Genomic DNA, 24769 nt, shown 5'->3' on the forward strand with positions numbered 1-24769 from the left:
CAGGTGATCTTTCCGACCCAGGGATTGAACCCAGGTCTCCCACATTGCAGGTGGATTCTTTACCCAGCTGAGCCACCAGGGAAGCCCAAGAACACTGGAGTGGGTAGCCTCTCCCTTCTCCAGCGGATCATCCCGACCCAGGAATTGAACCAGGGTCTCCTGTACTGCAGGAGGATTCTTTACTGGTAGCTGAGCTACCAGGGAAGCCAAAGAGTTAAACAGGAGCCATATTTGCTGGCCATGTTTTATTTGTCCTTTTTCTTCAAACAGGATAACCAAAGATACAGACAGTATTCCATAAAGTAAAATAGATGAGACAAATTCTAAGAGACTGCGATGCCACATGCTACATTTAACCTAATTTTATTCATGCTTGCTTTGGGATGGGGAATAGATCATTCAGTAAAAACATACAGTAAAAACAAAATATGTCTTATCATGTACAACTTTTAAACTACAATAATGATGTACCTTAATTACTTCCATGCACACAAGTCTAACATTACAGTTTTTTAAAAAATAAACACAATTAAGACTTCTAGGAGCATTTTATAATAAAGTAATTCCTAATTTTTCTTTGTAGATAGATCAAGCACCTCCAAAATACAAATTCCTATACACAGTGAGCGCTTTACTTAAAATGAATACTTAAGTAAATTAAGTACGTGGACAGCCTTAGGATAAGCTGACATTATATATTCAGCTAAGTAGGCAACAAACCATAGTGCCAAATGGAAAAAAGTGTATTTGCAAATAAATCTCAAAAACTAACTTTTTATCATTAAATACAGAAAATATACTGATTTGCTAAAATAAATAAGATGTGATGTAACACTTCACTATAAAGAATGCATACCAGAACATTTATAAACAGTGAGTGAATCTCATTAAGAAGAGTTTACTACAATAAACGCTGGCTAAATAGAAGTGCATATTGTGAAGCACTATGGGTGGTATATGTTTTGCCACATACTCTTGTTACCTTGAGGTAGATAACACATGTGTACCAAATTCGGCATTCATTTTCAGTTGCTGCTGGTATCATGTGTTTTTAAGAAATGTGTACAGTATGAAAAACTTGAAAATACTCATGAATGAAAAATGTTTTAGGAAAAAAATAGATATTTTCATGCAATTATGTACAGTCTCACTGTGTAAATTTCAAGGCAAGATTTTTGTTTCCTGTAAAACAGATCATTGTTCTATAAGAGAATGTTTTTTACTTGTCTTAGTGCATTTCTTTTGTCTCCTCCTGCATTGCATTATTTTGCTCTATTCTTTATTTTTGTGTGCAAACGACATGCCAGTTAAAATGAAAACCATCTCACATGTAGAAAAAAAGTCTGGATTTTAAAAACCAAGAAAAAAATCCTTTCTAAATGACACCATCTGATTCAAGTAAAAAAAAAAAAAAGACTTAAACACTAGTAATAAAAAAGACAAAACACATTTCATGAAGAATACAAAGGGAAATGTCTGCTGAGTGTTTTAGTTCAGATGTTTCAGAATGCTGCTGTATGTCTTATGAGGAATCTGAGGGGAAGATTTCATAGCAGAAGGTGTTAATGTGGCCTGTATTGACTTAAGTGGTGACCCAACTGGACTGTGAAACTGTGGGATGCCTATGGATTCAAGCTGCTTGTTGAAGAGGAACTCCCCACTGCTGTTCAGAAATCCTTCCTCATTTCCTCTCTCCCCAAGCTTCCCATCCTCTACCGGCTCAGTTTCTAGCATTTCAGTATCTTCTTTCCTGCTAAAAAACTTGTCCAGGTAACTGGTATAAGTGTTTTCCTTTTCAATTTGCTCATCTTTCCTTACCTCACAACAAAACTGATTTATGAGAAAACAGTCCTCCCCACCACCCACAAACTGGCTATCCCAAGAAGATTGATACAATGCTTCTAATTGAGCCAAATTTGCCATTCCTTTTTCCTGTTTTTCTCGGCTTACTGACTTTGATATCAAACTTTTCAATTCTAATTGGGACACTGAGCTATTCAAGTCATTTAATTTGTCAACAACATCAGCAGCCTCATGTTGTGAACTAAGTTGAATAGTTCCTGCAATAAAGGAATCAAAGTCAAATCCCTGATTCTTTTCCCTTTCTTTTTCAGCCAGTTGCTGTGATGCTTCCTCTAAAGCTATCTGGGCTTTAACCAATCCATTCCTTTCACATTTTGACTTGCCCTTCTTATCAGATTTTTCTTTGCTTTGTTCTTTCCAATTAGAAAGATCTATAATAAGCTTGGGTTCATAATAATGATTAACTTCACTCTCTCTCCAAACTAAGTTATCTAAATATGATGATGACCTCGTTTTGTAGTTACAAGTATGGCTACACTCCAGATCACAGTATTTGTTTTCATGATGATCTGGGTACTGCCAACAAGGCTCAGTAGAGTAACTGGTGTCAAAAGCAGGATCCTCCAAATACTTTTCACGATCTCCATCCAAATATTTTCGAGGATCAACTTGTACATCTTCTTCATCAGTGACATCAGACAGAGCTCTTGGGTCTAGTTGAACTTCCTCAATATCAAAGTTGTTATGTATAGGCCAATCATGCTCTGAAAATTGACAATCATGGTACCTGAAAAAAATTAATACATTAGTGTTACTCCAGGTATATGATTTCACTTTCAAATTTACTGCATGCCTTTTGAGTCAAAGCACTATGCTTGCTAGGTCTATGAGGGGAATAATAAGAGTATTAAGTCATATAAGAATTTATAATCTTAATGGATAGGTAAGCCCTGTTACTATATAAAGCAGTATGATGCAACAGAGCATATAATTATATAAACTGCACATAAACAGCTGAGTGGCTGGCTGGTCTACAGTTCAATTTCAAAATTTCTATAAACATAATTTCACACACGGGTGAAAAAGAAAACCTTTATGGCCACAAAATGTAGATCCCTAATTTCAATCAGGTGCCGTACAGATTTTCACTCTATGGTAATAAAGCAGACTAGAGGAAGGCTTGCTGGAACTCATCACCGTAAGTAGAACAAAACAAGTCTCCATGTAAATGTGTTACTGAATGTGGTATCCTCTTACTGACACATTACAGCAAGGTGCCCACACTACAACCAAGTACAGGCAGACTAAGACACAAGCGAAAACAGTGGCGGTTGAAGAGGAGAGAATAGAAAAGAAATCAGATGACTTAACTAATAAGTATGGTAGAAAATGTCGAGATTGGAAGACATCTGGGTATGTGAGAAAACAACTATATATATAGATAGTAGAAATGTTCATGTAGATGGTTGGCAGATATGTTTGATCATAAATACTTCAACATTTTAGGAGTTAAAAAATGCAGCAAGTAAACAAACTAATTTCAACATTAACTACTTCTTGTTCCAAAGTAGCGTTTAATTTTTCCCATTATGTATATACTAAGCAGTAACTATTAAATATTGAAATTACATAAAGGCTATTCAAAGACATCAATAAGTTTAGCAGAAAGCCAAAAAGACCATTTCTAAACTTTTAAGATTTTTACATTGTCTTATCATATACAATTTAAAATAAAACTCACTAAATTATGTTTTATTCAAAACAAAAGCTTTTCCTAATTTAGGGTCAGTTTTACCTTTCCCAGTTATAAATGTGACTATGAGTTTCATCCATAAGCAAAATATCATCAACTTCATCTTCAATATGAAAAGGATGACTTGAGATTGGCTCATCCATTGGAAAAGAATAAATGCTCATGTAAGGATGGGAAAGCGCTTCTTCTGCTGTCAACCGATCCATGGGGCTGAATGTCAAAATTTGTTCCAGGAAATCCAGTGCTACAAGAGGAAGGAAAAAACCTTAACTGTACTGGAGGTCCACCAACCCATAAAGAAAAAAAGGGATTACACAATTAAAAGGTAAGTTAATTGAAGTTCTGTCAGAGAAACAAAACAACTTACTTGATTCACTGATTAAAAAGACATGTGTCCAAGAAACAAAGTAAGTGTCTGAAATATATCCCAATCTCATATTATGGCCAATTATAAAGGAAAAGGAATATATGAAGTTGAACCATATGAAATTTTCATTTTTGTCAGTCAAAAAACAGCAATTTCATATGGCATAACCTGATACATAGGTCCTAATTTCAGTTCTGCAACTCACTAGGTTAGCTGGATTACTAGCTATGTGGAACTGGAGAGGTTAAACTTGCTGAACTTCCATTTTTTCATGTATAGAATGGATACAGAGATAGGTATAAGGTATAAAAATGAAATGTATAGTGTTTAGTGCTCAATATAAAGAAAGCCCCTTGCTCCCCTAACCTCATTGACCAGCTGTTGTACTAATTTTGTTGACTTCTGTTTCACACCAATCATACTACTGCAGATCACACAATGCATTTGATCACTTTAGGGCTACAGCATAGCTACCACAAACCCAGATCTTTTCACTAACTCAGACTGCATCACTGTCACCAGCCTTCTACCACCACCACACACTTGAATGCCTTATGAGTGACACCATCTTCAACTCTGAACCATTCCCACCTTCTACTTTTTCTGTTTCCTAGTTATACAGTACTGATAAAAGCTGGATGCAAAATCACGTGTGTGTGTGTGTGTGTGTGTGTGTGTGTGCGCACGTGCGTGTATCTCTCTCTCTCTCTCTTTAAGCTCTCTACAGACTCACACATACTGTGGAATTTCAACTGGCCTTTGAAATGGCTCAGCAATGTTCCTCACCATTTCTTTTTGCTCTCAATCTTCTCATTGTTCTAAGCAGATAAACCTTCACATTTATCTCAATCCCTACTTCTTCACTCTGGTCTGTCACACATCTACTGATCCTTGCCTTCTATCTCAACAGAAAAGCTAGTTAGCACTTCTCTAAAACTAAGCTGCACTCTAGAAAGGACCTTATTCTCAACTCCCAATCTCTCATTAATATTAAAAGTAGCTGACATTTATACAGTGATTTATATTCCACAAAGTGCTTCACTACATTATCTCATTCAATCCTCAGATCAGTCCAATGAAGTACTAAAGAGAGGAAAGGTAAGGCTCCTTGTTATTCATACCCTTCAGTGGCCCAGGGCTGAGGTTCCTGCCTGTGCTCCAACTTTTCCCCACCCGCCTCTACTATATTACCCTAACCTAGGAAATGATTTCATGATACATCAAGCTGTTCTTGGTTCTTCTGCAAGTCAATGCCCCACGTGTCTCAAGGCAACAGACAATCTAAGGCACAGTTACTGATAGTTGACTCAGCATAACTGCCATTCTCAGAGTGAAACATATCCAACTACATGAGAGGAATATACTCTAGAATCCCTAAAACTGATAGCAGGGAGAAAAGGGAGGGCTAACAGTCAGGCTGAACTCCCAAATGTATGCAAATAAAAAACATTTCCATCATTGTGAAAATTCTATTGGATAGCCCTGCTCTAGAGGAAATCAGTCTATTTACTACAATGGTATGCTAAGACAAAGAAATAAGTGGTAAACTATAGAGAAAGGGAGGATAAAAGGTAACCATGAAGGAAAATTTAAAAGATTTGGGTATCCATTTAAAGACACTAACCAGTACAGGGTTCCAGTAGTCTTAATCTGTCAATTCACATGTACTTAATCTTGTCTGCTTTTTCCCTCTGAAGATCATAAATAGAATGTGAGAAAGGAACATATACTACTCTAAGAGTTCCCCATTGCTCAGAAGGTACTCTGCCTCCAAACAAAATTCCAGTGGTAATGAAGAAGAAACTTGCAGAGCACATCTATGTAACAAGTCTTTAGCTTCAGGAACTTTGAACACTCTGCAATGCATTTGTACGCGAGTACAGGTGGCACTAGTGGTAAAGAATCTGCCTGTCAATGCGTAAGATGCAAGAGACGTAGGTTTGATCCCTGGGTTGGGAAGATCCCCTGGAGTAGAAAATGGCAACCCACTGCAGTATTCTTGCCTGAAAAATCCTGTGGACAGAGAAGCCTGATGGGCTACAGTCCATGGGGTCGCAAAGAGTTGGACATGAATGAGTACGTGCGTGCACCCACACACGCACAGAGTTCTATCACTTATAAAAATCAAGAATCCTTGTTCAATGGTTACTTTAATGAACCTATTATCAAAGACATTTGTTCAACACATTATGAATAAATCCCAGGCACCAACTAAATATTCAGGTTAGTTCACAGCTGACTAATGAGGACAAGGGAAAAGAAGATTCAAATTTAATTAGGTTACAAATGCCTCAACAGCAACGTTCTGTATTACTAGCTTGCCTGTTTTGATAAGACTCAGCAATGGCAACAGTGACTCCAAGCCAATCCCTGAGCACTCTCTCTCAATTTGGCTGAGCAGGGTCATACCTGCAGAGCAGACACATGTCCTGCTTGCCTCCCCACCTCTGGATTCTGATTTAACATTCTGCACTTTTTAAAGAGTTCCAACAGACAACTCTGAGGCATAGTCAAGTGCTACATGACTGCTGTTCAGTTATGAACAGGATGCCATCATGACAATGGCAACAAGATCAGGAGTCAGAAAGTCAGCAATATATTACTGACTGTAAAGATACTCTAAAAGACGGGTTAAAAATGTAGCATTCCTGAAAAGGAAGCTTATGAAACCTGTTGAAATTAAATACAGTTGCTTCCTTTTCATTCAAGCATTTAATAATGAGTTCCAAGCATAGCTGAGGGGAAAAAAGACAATGTCATCAGTTTTGCCATCCAGTGCCTATTTCTCAAAACACTTGCTAAGTTAAAGCACTTTGATACACATTAACCTTAACTACATAATGATCAGAGTGGGTGATATGAACAATAAACATATAAAGAGAAAGTTTAAGATGTTTAGGAAACTCTATCTCCCTAACTTTATGATTCAGGAAAAAACTATCACAATTCTGGCATGGATACAGCTAAATACAGTACAATAATCCTTAAAGGTATGATACAATCAACTTTTAAGGAAGATATTTTTCATTTCTAATGCTCTTCTTTTAAAAAATGTTATCTTATTACAGATAACTATTACAGCATTTAGACTTTTGTATCTTATTTGTATCAACAAACCCTGAAGATACATCTCTCCATTCTGATGTATGAAATTAACTGCTTTAATGGTCAATGAAGTTTTGATTCTCTCCATGTTCCTATTAAGTCTACACAAACTGTCACATTTAGCACCCAGTATTACTAACACCAATCTGCAATCTTTTATGTAACAAGTTTGTTCATATGTAGTTTTGATCTTTCCTCCATCTTTTCCTTGCTCTAAAACCCCTGCTTTCCTTCAAATCAATACCCTCTTTCATATCTAAATCACACTTATATTTGTACCCTTACTTATTTATCGTATAACCCTCAGAGAATCCCATTCCAGCTCAATGAGAGTCAGTGATAAACACGTTCACCTAGCAGAGATGATCAGAAGTAAAAGTTGGAAAAGCACATGGAGTCAGAACCAGAAAAGAGGGGTACACTGGAATCTGGAAAATTATTCAGAGCAAAGAAAAGATTCCCAGCCTAAGTGCTTGGCTATAAAAAGGAAAGCAAGAGCTTAAGTTTTAGGTGCACCTTGAGTGTCTAAAGACTATTTGGGAGAATGCCACATCTATAACAATAAAAAGCTAAAGCTTCCCTACACACATCCTGCTCACACACAAACACACCATTACATGACGGTTACTCTTCAGTTATAGTACCTTCTCGACTAATTCCTGGAAGCAGCTGAGTTAAAGGTTTGTGTGGCTCAGTCATGTCATTTCTAATGTAAACTGGAATTACGCTGAGAAGCTCCTGACGATCTTCCTCATGGACAACAGGAATAGATTCTAAAATCAGCTGCATCTGTTCAAGTTCATGTGCACCTAGATAAGATTAAAAAATACCAAATACAACATTAATAAACACATTTCTCAATGTTTAACCTATTGGCAATAAACATTCTAAAGCTACAGGAAACTAACAGAACTATAATGACCATCAAAGAGGAAAATGGTTTTAACTGCATCATTAATCAGCAGATTGCACTACTTTGAACATCATCATCAATCTGCTCAAAAAGCTTATCTTTTTCAAATTCTGCTCATTGATATGTTCAGTTTTAGCTGCTTTGTTTCCGTAAGAAATTGACTTGAAGTCTGGCCTCATATTAAGGTATCAGAAAGTAGTGAAAAAAGCAATAAACTGAGATTTAAAAGATGAGATTCTAGTCTCAACCATACATACTAATTAACTCACTATAACTCGGAGAATATTTAACACGGTGATGATTTAATTTCCCTATCAATAAAATAGAGCCTTAGACTAGATTTGTGAAACAGAAAGTTTTATAGTTATGGATTAAGCTCAGTTAACATTTCAGAACCACTATTAAAGAAATAAAAGGGGAAACTTCAGGGTAAATGGGCAGCTAATATTTAAAAAACAAAACATTCATTTGTTTTTCCACTTATTTCTAGAAACTCATTCAACAATCAAAATTTTTCTTGAGTGCCTACCATGAGCAAGGTACTTTAGAATACACCTGTGAAACAAAACTGACCAAATTCCTGCCTTCGTGGAGCTCACAGTATAATGGAGGAAGACAGATAACAACTTCTGTAAACATTTACATCCAACAGTGACAAATGAAGAAAATTAGAGTAAGCTAAGGGGGACAGAAAGTGAAGAGGAATTAAAAAGCCTCTTGATGAAAGTGAAAGAGGAGAGTGAAAAAGTTGGCTTAAAGTTCAACATTCAGAAAATGAAGATCATGGCATCTGGTCCCATCACTTCATGGGAAATAGATGGGGAAACAGTGGAAACAGTGTCAGACTTTATTTTGGGGGGCTCCAAAATCACTGCAGATGGTAATTGCAACCATGAAATTAAAAGACGCTTACTCCTTGGAAGTAAAGTTATGACCAACCTAGATAGCATATTCAAAAGCAGAGACATTACTTTGCCAACAAAAGTCTGTCTAGTCAAGGCTATGGTTTTTCCAGTGGTCATGTATGGATGTTGGACTGTGAAGAAAGCTGAGCGCCAAAGAATTGATGCTTTTGAACTGTGGTGTTGGAGAAGACTCTTGAGAGTCCCTTGGACTACAAGGAGATCCAACCAGTCCATTCTGAAAGAGATCAGTCCTGGGATTTCTTTGGAAGGAATGATGCTAAAGCTGAAACTCCAATACTTTGGCCACCTCATGCGAAGAGTTGACTCATTGGGAAAGACTTTGATGCTGGGAGGGACTGGGGGCAGGAGGAGAAGGGGACGACAGATGAGATGGCTGGATGGCATCACCGACTCAATGGACCTGAGTCTGAGTGAACTCCGGGAGTTGGTGATGGACAGGGAGGCTTGGCATGCTGCAAGTCATGGGGTCACAAAAAGACAGACATGACTGAGCAACTGAACTGAACTGAAGGGGGACAGAGAGCACTGTTAGGAGTAGGGTTAATTTATATTAACAACCCCTTGGTTGTTATGACTGTATCATCCTTATGACCAAGGAAGGCCTCACTGAGAAGCTGACAAGGAAGTTAGGTAATACACCATACATTCATAAAGAGGAAGGGAGTTCCAGTAAGATGAGAAAGGGCCCAAAGGCCTAGAGGAGACAGTGGGCTTGGTGTGTACAAGAAACAACAATTAGGCAAGTGTAGCTGAAGTACAGTGACTCAGGAAAGTGACAGGAGATGAGCCCAGTGGTACCAGAACACTGAGAGTTTACATCATTCTGAATTAGATAAAAAACCATTACAGAGTTTTGAACAGAGAAATGCCATGAGCTGTGTTTTCAGAGCATTACTATGTGGTTATGTGGTAACTAGACCACAGACAAGAAGAGTTAAAGCAGGAAAGCCAGTTAGGAGATCATGCGTTAGACTAGGAGAGGCAGAATGGCTTCCTGGACTGGGAGGATGAGAGTAGTGAAAGAGATACTAGCAGTAAGATTCAAGATATACTTTAAAGAAACAGCCCATAAGACCTGTAAGGAGAAAAGTGAAAGATGACGCCAAGATTCTGGCCTGAGCAACTAAGAAGTGGGTCTGGTTTACTAAGATGAGGAAGACAGCAGAAAGAGGAAGTAGGAGGGAGAGATATCAGGAGGTCAGTTTTGGATAAGTTAAATTTGAGATGCCATTAAACATCTAAGTGGAGATACTGAGTAAGACCAAAAAATAAGGTTAGAACACTTACTGTAAGTTAAAAATACACAGATTTCCAATGAATGCTTAGGCCTTGCCTTTTGGTGCTATTAATATGAGGCCTATCCTAACCAATAGATTTCCCTCATGCTGCTTTTACTGAATGGTTCACAAACCTACTGAAAAGGTTTTTAGAAGGGACCTACAACTGAGTCTTTCAAATCATTTCATAAACATTTCTGTTTAATTAAGTGTTTAAAGTGTACAAAGGTTTAAGATAAAAAATTGTTTATTTAGAGGTTTTTATTTTAATCCACCTGAACTCAAAACTTTCTCATGCACTTTTTTAGACTCCCTCATAGCACCAAACTCATTATAAAACTGGTTGTTTCTGAAATATCACATCAGTCAGGCCAACAGGATATGGCAGTTCAAGCAACAGGGTTGATAGGAGACAAAGAAAGAATTACTGAATTTACAATAGCTAAAAAAAATTTCACCAGGAAGTGACAAACACTGACAGAATCAGGTAACACAGGTATCATTTAATAAAAACAACCGACAAATATTGATCTATAAAATAGGAAATTATATTTAAGAAATAAAGATATTTCTTAATTTTTTTAAGATGTTTCTTAAAGAAACACTAGAATTCAGACTAACTTTACTGAACAATCCAGTAAATATGTAAGTGTTCTCAATCTTTAAAATACCATTTTATCTTTTCATTTTAATAGTTTAGACTATAATAAATTGGTTTAAATCTTACATAAATCTTGATTCATAGAAATGTATGAAATTATTTCTCCTTGGGATAATTTTTCCATTTATTTTAAAATTTCTAACCTGCAAAGAGGGTTTTACCAGTCAGCATTTCAGCAAAGATGCAGCCTGCAGCCCACATGTCAATGGCTTTAGTATAATTATTAGGAGAAAGTAAAAGACGTGGAGATCTGTACCATTTAGTAACCAATCCTTCAGAAAGATGACCCTGAAAAAGAAACAAAAATATACTTTTTACTTTAGCTGAATAACAGTACATAAAACATGATTCATTAAAGCGCCCTTAATCTAAAAACAAACTGTAATTGTAAAATCCTTAAACAGTAATGGTGGTTTCTATGCCTTTTTTCAAGGCTCTTGCACTTCTGAGGCTGTATGGAGATTAAACTCCCCCTGTAACATATCATCTATAACATGATATTCTCATGAAGTATTCCGACCAAAGAATACTATAAGAATTTAGTGTTAACTCTAGGGCACATATTCACAACAGGTTTGAGAAGAGAAGCTATTTATCACTTCAAGTCAACAATGAAGTAGGTATGCTTTAAATCAATGAGAGAAAAGTCAGGAAAGAGTACCAAAGGTGAGCTATTCATAAAGCAATACCAACCTCCTTACTGACAACCCAGGGGATGTGGCTATACTGCACACGCCATTCCTAATCAATTTCACTACTTTTTATTTATGAAGTATTTGACAAAAACAGTTAAATATATGTTGCCTTGTTTCACTCTAAAAATAATGCTGAGAAAATATGAAGGTAGATATTAACACTCAGGTTAAGGAGTCTGCAGGTCATATAGTTTAGCTGGATGTAGAAATGGAACTCAATTTTAGATAGTGTAACTCCTAGTTCAGTGTTCTATCCACAATACTTCACTGTTATCCATAAAGATGTGGTCATCCATTTCATTTTGGTACTCAATTTTGATCCTGAAGTTTTTTTAAAGTTAAGTTATACTCAATGTGAGATGATACATGCAAATACCAAGATGTGTCTTAGATGTGTGCTATGGGAAGCCAAGCAAGCAGGCTTCCCAGGGATGGTTTATACCAAAACAGCTCCATTTTTACATTTTAAACATCACAGTCCCATATATGATTTCATTTGAAAACTAAAAAACTAAAACTAAAGAGTTCAGCTCAAAAAATATCATTAATTTCCTATACAAAAGCAAATTTTATTTAAGGCAAAGTTACTATGAATTCTTCTGCCTATTCTTATTGCCTACTTTATGTTTGTGCAAATTTAGATTTCAAACTAAGTTTGCTAAACAAAGCATAACAGAAGAGTATATCCAAACAAACAAAAAAAAGTAAAAATTGAAACAGCAACCTTCTGCCCTAAACACATGATATATCCTACTTTTAAGTAAGAGAGAGTTTCAGTTATTACAAATAACCAGAATTTGTATTTAACTAGGATCCCGTTCCACCTTCACTTCAAACACAGGGAGACTGTGAATGGAAAAAAGGTAGTATGCAAAGTTTAATACAATTAACTACAAATTCTGCCACAACACACAAAGGAAATTACAAGCACCTGTTTCTGATGATGTGTATCAATTTAGAGGTCTGCCTCAACTGACTTTCCACATACCTTATGGGAATAATGGGGATCCATGATCCGTGCAAGACCAAAGTCACCTATCTTCAGCACCAAGTCTTCAGTATTAATGAAAAGATTAGCTGGTTTGAGATCTCTGTGCAGCACGTTTGCTGAGTGAATGTATTTGAGCCCACGCAGCAGCTGATACATGAAAAGCCTGGCGTGCTCTTCCAGTAAAGGGCCCTGCTCCAGCACATTAGCCAAGTCTGTCTCCATGTATTCCTGAACAATGTAAACACTGCTCAGTTCGGTAAGAGAGCCCACGTCATCCGTTAACTGGCTTCCACTAGGACCAAGAATTTCAAACACCTTCACAATGTTATCGTGGTCAAGTCTTCTAATAATTTTGATTTCGCGTAGAGCATGTTTGACACTCTGGGGATCAGTAAGGACAATTTTCTTGATGGCTACTCTTTTGTCACAGTCATTGTCTACAGCAGAAAAAACCAAGCCATTGCCTCCACAACCCAATGGTTTTAAGTCCATATACCTAGAGCCCAGATCAAAACCATGAATGTTCATGAGACTTTCAAATTTCTCTGCCATTTTTAAACCCTTACTATTGGCTTTTCCTTTCAAATTGTTGAACTTGTGTGAACAAGGAAGAAAACTGGCATCGAAAGGAAAGATCTTTTAAAAAGGGAGAAAAAAATAATTCTGCGTCCACAGCAAGATGGTTTCTTGATGCTCATTGCATATGCCAACCAGGCCTGTTGAGTTCCCCTTAGATTTAAAGCTCAAAAAGCTCTACTCATACTGAGAATTAAAAAGATTGCAGTACTCATAGTTCAAGAAAGGGACAGCAACTCTGCAGACATTTAAAGAAAACACTCAAGAAACTCAAACGGAATGAAATGACATACTATGCACTCAGATTTACTGTGCTGAATGATTTAACATTTAACAAAAATGTGAATAAATATGCACACAACAGGCTTCTATGAACATTCTCCTCACAGTGCAGATACATTCAGTGTTGGACTGGTCCTGAGCAGCATCATTCTAAGGTGCTGGTAAGCGCTATTTCCGTTTTGCTTCTTTTCTTCCTCTGTTGCTGTATATTTCAACAGGAAGCCCTGGCGGCTGTTGGTTAACAGAAGATGTCTTTTGTTAGTGATCAGGTGGCTCCAGCTCACCACAATCACAATCAAAGCTACCGTCCATCTTACTCTGATACAACCTGGAGGATGAGAAAAAAGAAGGAAAAGAGTCACCACTGCAGGAAATGCTCTTTTAATCAACTTTATAAAATGACACAAACTGGGCATTTAGCTATAAGCTACCACTGGTGGTGTATTAAACTTACATACGTCACTAAATGGAAAGCTTACCCTCAATCAAAAATAGCTACCTATGTTGTAAGCAATTCACATGTGTTGACTCAGGCTCCAGACCTCACCATACTAGATTCTTTGTATTATCTAGGTCATTAGGCCGTATAATTTCTTAAATGCCAATGAGCAAAGGAAAAGTTCATAATATTTTTACAGAATTCTTTAGAATTTTTCAGTAAAGCATTTGCCACATTTTTCTAAAAATACATACATAATATCTTAAAGTGTTAGTTCATTAAAGGGCATGTTTATTTATTAACTCTGCCTGACAGAGTTAATGCCTGACAATACCTAATGAACAAAAATGTAGCAGTACAAATAAGAAATTTGCCAAATATGCTCTTAAACTTACAAGGTGAACTTCGTAAGTTCACTTACAAAGGGGTGAACTTAAACAGTGAATTAACCTATGAATAAAGCCTATGAAATGTTTAACTTCACTGATGATCAAAAATATCAAATTACTTCATGAAGATGATATTTCAGATTGGAAAAATAGTTTGAATGAAGTGTCTCAACTGCAAATATCAAGTCTGGAGAGGAATGTAGAAAAACAGGAACTTTCCTACAAAAATGGTGAGAGTTTACAAGGGACAGTTAGGGAGTTTGGGATTGATATGTATACAAAATGTTATAATTAAAATGGATAACCAACAAGAACCTACTGTACAGCACAGAGAACTCTGCTCAACATTATGTGGCAGCCAGGATAGGAGGGGAGAGTTTAGGCGAGAATGGATACATGTACATGTATGGCTGAGTCCCTTTGCTGTCTACCTTAAACTATCACATCATTATTAATCAGTTATAGTCCAATTTAAAATAAAAAGTTAATAAAAAATTAAAACAAAATAAAGTTATCATAAAATATTGGGAAAGAGTAAGAACATCAAAAAACAATTTGGCATTAAGTAGATACATAAGTAAATAAATAAATATCATACCTATGACTTGGCAATTTTTCTTCAAGGAAAATTCCCTAGATAAGTGCTTACAAATGGATATACAGATGTTCATTTTTTTTTTTTTTTGGAATAGCAAAATAACAAAAACAGCCTAAACTTTCAACAATAAGAATAAATGAGTTATAGTCATACAGTGAACTACTATATAATAGTAAAAATGAAGATGGCAGAAATCATCAAATATATACTAAATTTAAAAAGCAAACTGCATACAGAAACATGCATGCTGCAACTAGTTATAGCAGGTGGATAAACATGCAAAATCAAGCTATTTTAACGTACATTCAGATGTAGCAAAAGTATAAAAACATAAGATTGATAAATAACAAATTAAAGATAATAATCACCTTAGGAATGAAGGAAGAAACAAGAATGGGGCGGGGGGATTACACAGCATGCTTCAACCAATCTTTAATGTGTTATTTTTTAAAAAACAACTGAAGTATGACAAATTATTAGAATGTTATAGAGTTAGGTAGAATGTAAATGAAGAGTTCATATTACAGGCGGAAACATAGGCAGACAAAAAGCAAAACACATATTAGATGGCAATAAGTGGTATGGAAAAATAAAATAGAAAAAAGAGACAAAGAGGGTAGTGAGGAAATGCCTCTCTGATAAGGTGTTACTGGAGCAAAGCTCTAAGGGAGGAAGTAAGGAGGTGGGTGGGCCTTAAGGATGTTATGTGGAAGTAATTGTTATAGACAGAGGGGGCTCCAATTTAAAATAAAAAGTTTTAAAAAATCAAAATAAAATAAATTTATCATAAAATATTGGAAAAAAGTAAAAACATCAAAAAGCTATTAGGCATAAATAAATACACTAAGATGAGCATTTGTTTCATGTTCCAGAAGCAACTAGGAGACCAATGCAGTAGCTCATTTAAACATATTAATACACGCCTATAAGCATGTAATACAGCCTAGACCCTTAAACGAAAAGGCTTCCTGTTGCTGACTTTTGACCTTAAAGCTAGTATAGGTGCATATACAATGCTATTTTCTCAATGAGTCTGAAAGGACTGGAAATAGGACAGCTGCAATAATCCTTGGTTCAAAGAGCTAATTATAATTATTTAAAGGCAGGAGAAACTTTTATCAGTGAATGAAATAAAGCTGTCCATTCTGAACCTGAAGACATGACAACTTGCAATCACCTTCAGGTGTGGCTTAAGAACTGCTAGGACCAAACACATCAGCTATTTCACAGTGGTGAAGCTTCTATACAACAGAGGAATCTACCTTATTTCCCTGTCTGCTTCATTCATATTTCTATATACTTCACATGTGGAAATATATGATCCTGAAAAATAAGGTAACAGCATATGCTTCAATCTGAGCAAATCTTCCATTCTGAGAGATCCATAAATACGAAAAATAACTGTGTGAGAAACTGATAATACGAATAACTCAGAAACTAAGTAGATAAATGACCCCTCTTGCCCTGATGTAGACAATTCCTTAAAGATCAGTCAAGTTTTAAGTTTTTGATAAATGTACATTTTTATGTCTGTTTAACAGACTTGACATAATACTAAAACCTCTAAGTACTCTCATAAGCTTCTAGTTCACTAACACAGCAATCAGAGACAAGCAGAAATAACGCTTCGCTAAAACACCACCACTGTCATTCATGAGAAAAGTATCACAGTAGAAACTCCATTCAGAGGATGAATTGCAGACTCAAGACCTCCATCCATATGGGGCCCCTTTCAATCTCAGTGAGATCAAGAAGCATTACAGACCAGAAACAAATGTAAGGATGAGAATGCCCTTTCGGAAATCTCAAAGACACTGGTCATCATTTACAGGGGTAAAGAATGGGTAAAAATTCATTTCAGGGAAGGTAAGAGCTTGTGCCTAGGCTGAGAGCTACAGAGTTCTCATTACAGACTCAGATGATGCCTATACTGAAAGCCTTGAGCAAACTTTACAGAAATATGAGACCACAATCTCAAGAAAGAATGTAATATTTATCAACTAAACTGTAATTCCACCAGACAGTGAGGACTGTACCAATAAAAAAAACTGGGATGGAGGAGTGGCGGAGGAAAGGTTGGGGAGTGCTTGCCTGTATAGTCGCCTCACTGCTCTGTGAGTAGTAGTCTTCAAAGTCCTTCAATATCTGTTAGACCAAAAGCTTTTTAGCACCTTTTCATCCAGGAGCTTGAAAAGTAAGCCCACCTTAATCAGTAAGTTGGAGGTAATGCCATACCTCTGTATGATAAAGTGGATCTAGTAAATGCTTCCAATTCAGTGCCCTCCATTCAGCAAGTATTTGCAAATTGTGTTATGTACTTGTCAGCATCCTAAGCACTGCAGATAAAACGGTAAGTAAAAATAGGCTTGACCCCTGCCCTCATGAAGTTTATAGTACAGCTGGAAACAAACAACAATAGGAAAAAAGGGAATGCAGAAGGGAAAAAGCAGTACAGGATGCTGTGAGAGCCTAGACACTGGGTGATCTGACCTAATTAGAGCAGTCAGGATATGCGCCTCTGGAAGCCATAAAAAGCCAAAGGCCTCCCATGCTCCTCCTTAGTGACTATGAAAACAGCTTCTTCCTTATCACTATGACCCTTACAGCAGCTACATTTCAAATCCTGATCTTGTCCAATCACCTCCATCTTTCACATCCACCAAGCAGTCATCGGGCATGCAACTGCAAGTAAACTGGATCAGCAGATTACTGGTCAGTGCATCCTCCATCCACCTCAACAACCTCTAGAAATGTCTCATTTATACCATTTTCTCCACCATCTATCATGTTTAACTTCATAAAAGCAAAGTTCAAGGCTCAGACTCAAGATGTGCAGTTCTCCTTCCTTTTGCACTTTCTACACACTTCAAGGGAAGAAAGGGAAAACCAAGCCAGGACAGTAACTTTAAAATGACCCTTCCCACCACCTTTTTAATTTCTATGTCTCCAAATGTTTCCCATTCCTACTAATCTGAGTGCTGATACTGTGTTGCTTGGAGAGAGATCACTGGTTAAGTTTTAATTAGCTAAGTTGATGTTGCTTTGTTTTTAACAATTTGGTAAATAAAAATGAAGGGCAGAGAATGATTTATAAGAATGAAGCTGGCTCTGTGGTCTTCTTTTAGTGATTCACCATAACATGGAAGTAAAAGCTCTCTGTGTAGCCAGGCTGAGTACCAGCTTCCAACATTTACAAGATAGTTCCCTGAAACTACATTAGCCACAAATGTTGCCTCGAGCTTTTTCTTCCCTAAATTGCCTCCTGCTTTCTGTCACTTAGCTCACTCCATCACCAAGAGAAATGCAGGTACTCTAAGTCAGGCCTAAGTGTATGAAGTCATAAAACACAAAAGAAAGAAATAAAAAAGACAGTAGAATAACTTCACTTTGCTTTCATGCATTGGAGAAGGAAATGGCAACCCACTCCAGTGTTCTTGCCTGGAGAATCCCAGGGACGGGGGAGCCTGGTGGGCTGCCGTCTATGGGGTTGCACAGAGTCGAACACAACTGAAGTGACTTAGCAGCAGCAGCAGCAGCCTCATTTCCACATTCTACAGAAATTCGATTTTCTTTCCCTTCTTACCCATGAACAACTTGGTAAGTGTCAGCAAGTACAAGTTTGAGGTGAGGGCCTTAAATATAAAGGTTACTTGCCTGATATTCCCTTCCATCTTCTATTCTGCTGCTTCTCAGGTTAAATGCTGACTTGGGTCATCTGGCCTGATCACACTCACTCACTCACTTACCCCCACCCCTCACCAGCTCTTGCCTATTTAGCTCTTCTCCAGGGTCAACCGAGTAACCTGAGTTAACTGGCATTCAGCCAGCCTCACATCTCAGCCAAAGCTCAGTTACTTTTGGAGAGAAGGGAAAGGTTGAGCTCTACTTACATTCACCTAGGACGATTTCCTAACCCTGGCACAGAGAGGTGTTGTTATAGCAAATTCACCTTTCCCTAAGATCATGTTCTCAAGCTCTCATCACAGCTACTAAGCTTCTAGGGCAGAGAAAGCCAAAGACTACAGCTTAACTGCTTGCTTATACGCATTCCTGACAAAGCTCTTACTCCTAATGCAGGGTAGCCCACAGTTATCAGGGACCCCTCTCAGGATTTGGGCCTCAAGGAGGTCGGAAGTGCAAACCAGTGTCAGTGAATCATCTCAGGAACTCGGTGTGAGAGGGAGGACCTTGACACTTAAGCATCAAAGCCTAAGGGGCTTTTGCCTGCTATCAGTAACTACCATTAGCTACAGAGACAGACTTTCAAAGATGGATGCTTACATAGCTTCTAACAAAGTAACCAGTTTTTTAAAAACTTCTAGTCCTAACTTCTGTTCTTAAATTGTCTGAACCTTTGCCTAAATGCATTTTAACATTAGGGACTTCAACCATTTAAAAGGCCATTATAAGATAAACGTCATATGTTTATTTTGATGCTCATATCTAGTTGCTATTTACTCTAGGTACTCACATTGGAATATCAGAACTTTACAGATTAGATAAACTAGTCACACGATCTCTAAAGTGAAAGTGAAGTCGCTCAGTCGTGTCCGACTCTTAGTGAACCCATGGGCTGCAGCCCACCAAGCTCCTCCATCCATGGGATTTTCCAGGCAAGAGTACTGGAGTGGGGTGCCATTGCCTTCTCCGTTAACAGCGGCTAGGCATACCCTTCCAATTCTAAAAGTCTATGACCTATGAAAGCACAGTACAAGTTTTCTAACCTGACTAGGTTTTGCTCCCACTTAATATACTAGGACGCCCAGAATGGTGGAACTGTGATTGAAATTGCTATAAAATTAACATTAAACATTTAACAGAAAACATTAAACACAATCCCATCTACAAATTTATGGCTGGAAAATTTAAAATAATTTTAATAACCCTTCAACCCCTTCCTATCTTCCTCCTGTCAGAGCCGTCATTTCCAAGACTCTTCTCCTAACCAATGGCAAGGAAACACTGGGGCAAATATATAAGCAGAAGACACTTGGGCAGCCGCCTTCTTCAAGTACCTTTGGAAATCTAACGATTCCAACCAAACAAAAATGAATACAAATTTCTATAGTAGTCGAGAGACAGCTTATACAGTGTTACAGTAACAAATAACCCCCAAACCTCAGTGAGTAAAAAGACCTTTTAAACCTGGCTCATGCAACAAGTGAAACAGCTGTTATTCAAACTCCTGAAGGAGCTATACCACCTCTATCACAGCCACTCAATGTACCAGAGGGAAAGAAATGACAATCTCTCACTGATATGTAACGTCGTGCGTGCTCAGTCACGTCCAACTGCTCACAACTCCATGGACTGTAGCCCGCCAGGCTCTTCTGTCTTAAGGATTATCCTGGCAAGAATACTGAAGTGGGCTGCCATGTCCTCCAGGGGATCTTCCTGACCCAGGGATGGAACCCGCATCTCCTGTACTGGGAGGCAGGATCTTTACCACTGATCCACCTGGGCCGCCCCACTGATTCGTAAACCTTCATCCAACAAATCATACACTTCACTTCTACTCATATTTTACTGACCAAAGCAGGTCACATGGTGGCACCAACTTCAATGCAGTAGGGAAATGCCATCCCAAAATGGCCCAGAAGCAGTTTTTAAGAGCTTTCACTGTTTGTTTCAATTCTTCCATCCATCCACTACATTTTTATTCAACAAAACCTTGAGTGCTTATCAAATGCCAGGCACTGTCTTAGGCATTCAAGTATAGAAGGGATCAAAATAGTTTAAAAAAAAAAAGCCTCATGGAGCACGTACTCCTAGAGCATTGTATTCCACTGCAGTAGATTCCATTGTAGTAGACTTCTCTCTGTCCACTAGGCTTGCTTTCTCTTTTCCATAGCATTTTCCTTCCTTTGTCTTTTGCCATCCATCCCCAATCTCATTTAATCTACCCTCTAATCTTCAAATCCTCTAATCTTCATTTTCTAGGGCACCACTCCCTTCCCCCTTGCTGCAGTTCTATTTTTAAAGGTTTGGGACTAAGTACCTTTACTGACATTTTCTGAGCATAGTTCCTGATGGTAGGCACCTTAAACACTACTGAATGAATTAATGTAAATAACATAGAAAGCTTTGGAGAACACAAGCTCTACCCTCAGATTTTTCAGAATTTGATCACATTCTGACCTACCATGTGGGAACATCGGTGATGACTCCAGATACGGTGCTTTCCTTTCCAGGCATTAGCTCAGGAGCCTCACCCTATGGTGAACATATAGGTCTGCCAACACACGAAGAAAGCAATTGATTTCAACCCAGTTGGACTGGAGAAACAGAAAAACGTTAGCTCTGTTATAGCTCCTAGTTTGTTTTGCTGAGGTAGTGGAGAGGGACTGCACCACTGAAGCAGTGCCCTATATAACCAGATGAGCAGGACTCTGTAAAAAGTCCTGCTAGCCTGGCAAGTGGGTATTGTGAAGATATGGAAGATCATGCCAGTACTCTCTGATTGTACTGTTCTTTATCCCATGTTAGGAGAATCTGAAAGCACCACAGCTTTCCAGACTGGCATCAAAAATACAACAGCTGTCATTTCTGAGCTAACCCTGGTGAGGGTCTGAAGAAGGTTCCACTGCTCAAGGCCACATAAAACATGTCTGGACCCCCACCAAATGGAGACAATCACATGCTTACTTAAAAGTGTGCCCAATTTTTAAAAAAAATTATTCAGAATGGCATATAGCTTTTCTGGAATATCTTTTCTCCTTTGTTTCTCATTTTCTCCAAACCTAAACAAGAAAGCTTGTAAGATAGAAAATAGTGTAAGTAGGAACTTGCCTGATGGTCGAGTGGTTAAGCATCCACCTTCCAATGCAGGGGATACAGGTTTAATCCCTGGTCCCAGAAGATTCCACATGCTATGGAGCAATGAAGCCCAGGCATCGTAACAATTGAGCCTGAGTTCTAGAGACTGTGAGCCACAACGAAGACCCTATGTGATGCAACTAAGACCTGATGCGGCCAAATTAAAAAAAAAAAATAGCGTAAGTCTCTTTCAGCAGTTTGATACTGCTGAAAACTTCTCATCTGATGTCACCAACCCCATATTAAAAACAAAGAAGCACGAAATAAAGTGATCTGAAGTTTAGTCTAGGATCTGTGGCGAAACTAGCTTTGTAATCAAAGCCTCTCATATTACTATGTCTCAGTTCCTCATCAGGAAAATGATGTAGCTAAACTCCATGATTTCTTCCAGCTCCAAAATATTTTAAGTTTAGTGAAAGACTCAGGATTTCCACTTCTGATTAAAATGCAGAAAGTTGCAAGACACCATTACTCTCTCCCGATAAACCATGATAAACTGAGTAAGCTGCTGCTGCTGCTGCTAAGTCGCTTCAGTCATGTCCGACTCTGTGCGACCCCAAAGACCAGGCTCCCCCGTCCCTGGGATTCTCCAGGCAAGAACACTGGAGTGGGTTGCCATTTCCTTCTCCAACACACGAAAGTGAAAAGTGAAAGTGAAGTCACTCAGTCGTGTCTGACTCTTAGCTACAGAACTGTAATTAAGAAATATACCTGAAAGCTAAGGATGCAAAGAACTCTAAACTCTAGAAAATATCAAGCCCTTCCTAACACAAGAGACCATGGTTATTCTCATTTCTCATAAAGTTGCAAGAGAACAAGATATTTTCCACTAACAGGACGAAGAAGAAACCAGTCAAATTTATAAACAATGATATTTGCCGCACGCGGATTCAGGTAACAGATTAGAATTCAGAGGAAGCCCAGTTACAAGCCCTACCTGCCAATCCTTCCCCACGGGTCTTCACTGAGAGTACAAGTCTGAAGCCAAGTCAGAAAAGCTGAGAGAAAACCTCATGAAGCATATGGGTATCCATTTTGTCCAAGACAGATGCCCCTCTCAAGGTGGAGGTCAAGACACGAAGTATGAGATAAATCCCTCAAAGGCACGCAAGTATAAGGCAAATACTCTTCCTAAGAAAATGGGCAAAAACCTGATGTAAAGAAAACCGGAGGTGGTACTGGAAATCAAAGAAAATGTCCAAGCAATCCAAAGAGCCAGCAGCAAGGCTGAAAAGTAGTTCAGAAAGCTGACATGATTTACAAAGCTGACAGGGCAGAAGTATGTGATGAGACAATGGGCAAAAACTTCCCCAAACTGATAAAGACATCAACTCACAGACCTGGAAGGTCAATGAACTGCAAGCAGGATAAATACAAAGAAAAATCTAGGCACATGATAAACTGTTGAAAGTTAGAGAGCGGGAAGGTCAAAAGCAACTCTTAAAAGCAACTATGAAAGAGAAAAAAGTATATACTAGGGAAAAACAATAGGAACAAAGGCAGACAAACACAAAAGCTAGAGACAACAGAACATCATCTCTCAAGTGTCGAAAGAAACAACCAGCCCAGAAGTCTACATCGAGGGAAACATACTTCAAAAAGGACAAAACAAAAACATTTTCAAAGAGAAAAAAATGAAAAGAATTTGTCCAACAGATTCCCATTACAAGAAATGCTAAAAGAAGTTTGTTATCATGAAGATGAACCAAATGGAAGATCTACAGAAAGCATAAATAATTGGAAAAAGCAAAAAGCCTTAAAAAAAAAAACAACCCAATCCACACGTTTAAATGTCTTTAAGAGACTATTGATTGTTTAAAGCAAAAGTAGTAATGTATTGGGGTTACAGCATATGTAGAAGTAAAACATAAGAGCACAGTGTGTTTCAAGAGGGTGACCTGAATCATGCGGTCTTAAGGTTTGCAGTGTTAGTGAAGTAGTTTATACTGTTTAAAATAGACTGTGAAAATAAACTGTGAAAAATAGACTGAAAAAAATAAAAAGGCTCAGGGGTCATCCTTAAACACCTTCTCCCTTTTTGGTCATCTGTTGCTGTATGTGCTGTTTTAGTCAAGAGTCGTGTTCGACTCCTTTGCGACCCCACGGACTGTAGCCTGCCAGGCTCCTCTGTCCATGGAATTTTCCAGGCAAGAATACTGGACTGGGTTGCCACTTCCTTCTGCAGGGGACCTTCCTGACCCAGGGATCAAATCCACATCTCGTGCATTTCCTGCATTGGCAGATGTATTCTTTACCACTTAGCCACCTGGAAAGTTCCTTTTTGGTCATTATGTTTACTTAATAATATCCCATCAAGGGGAGTGAAGGGAAAGAAAAAGAGAAAACTAAAATCACCAATTGTAAGTAATGATTCATTTTCCTAGGCAGTTTTTGTGTAATTTTTACATCAATAATAATACAAACTAATACATTAGCATTTAAATACCACAGATTCACTGACACTTTCAAAGAAGATAAAAATTTACCATGTTACTCAAGACAAAGACACATATTTTATTATTTTTCCCACATATTTTAATTGAAATAATTTTTAGAGGCTCTACTTTATAACTTAAAAGTATACAGTTTTTAAGAATTTAAGAACTACATTATGGAATACAGTTCAAAAAGTTTTAACTTGAGGATATAAATAACATTATCTGGTACATATTTATCTTACATTATCAGCTTTTATAAAAGCAATTAATGAAAAAATTTGTATTATAAAGGAAATCACAGCACTGAACATGAGAATAGATTTTTTTTAATATAGAACAACAGAAAGCCTAAGAATGTATTATATATGAAGCATACTACTCTTACACTAAATCCTCCTAACAACACTGCAAAATGGGTCCTGAGATTTTTAGAGAATTTAAATAATGCATTAAAGGTCACACACACTGAGAGCCAGAATTTGAACTTCAGGTTTCAGTCCAAAGCCCATGATCTTCTTTCTAATAGTAATGTAATTTATTGACAAGTACACTGTACCTTTCTTCCCAACCCTAGTGTTTCTTATATACAGGACATTCTTCTGCATAACCAGAATACAATCATCAAAATCAGAAAATTGACACTGGCATAGTATTACCACCTAATACTCAGATCCCATTTAAGTTTTTGCAACTGTACCAATAATGTACAGAGAGCTAAAAAACTCAGTTCAGAATCATGT

General features: G+C 37.7%; 1 protein-coding gene across 4 annotated transcripts in view; it reads right to left on the minus strand.

The window, feature by feature from the left end:
• Nucleotides 1-230: 230 nt before the first annotated feature.
• Nucleotides 231-24769, minus strand: part of MAPK6 (mitogen-activated protein kinase 6) — a 34079-nt gene continuing 9540 nt past the window's right edge. For 2 of the 4 annotated variants that reach the window (XM_027553995.1, XM_027553996.1), the window contains exons 2-6: nucleotides 12489-13677; nucleotides 10949-11093; nucleotides 7673-7837; nucleotides 3599-3800; nucleotides 231-2590 (exon numbers count right to left, since the gene is read on the minus strand). In XM_027553995.1, the coding sequence (XP_027409796.1) occupies nucleotides 1489-2590; nucleotides 3599-3800; nucleotides 7673-7837; nucleotides 10949-11093; nucleotides 12489-13043 (2169 nt within the window). In that variant the 5' untranslated portion in view covers nucleotides 13044-13677 and the 3' untranslated portion in view covers nucleotides 231-1488. Of the gene's footprint in view, nucleotides 2591-3598; nucleotides 3801-7672; nucleotides 7838-10943; nucleotides 11094-12488; nucleotides 13678-20917; nucleotides 21008-24769 lie in introns of those variants that run through there. The other 2 variants (XM_027553997.1, XM_027553998.1) reach the window with 2 other exon arrangements.

Source organism: Bos indicus x Bos taurus, chromosome 10, assembly GCF_003369695.1.
Source record: "Bos indicus x Bos taurus breed Angus x Brahman F1 hybrid chromosome 10, Bos_hybrid_MaternalHap_v2.0, whole genome shotgun sequence".
In the NCBI taxonomy this organism is placed as follows: Eukaryota; Metazoa; Chordata; class Mammalia; order Artiodactyla; family Bovidae; genus Bos; species Bos indicus x Bos taurus.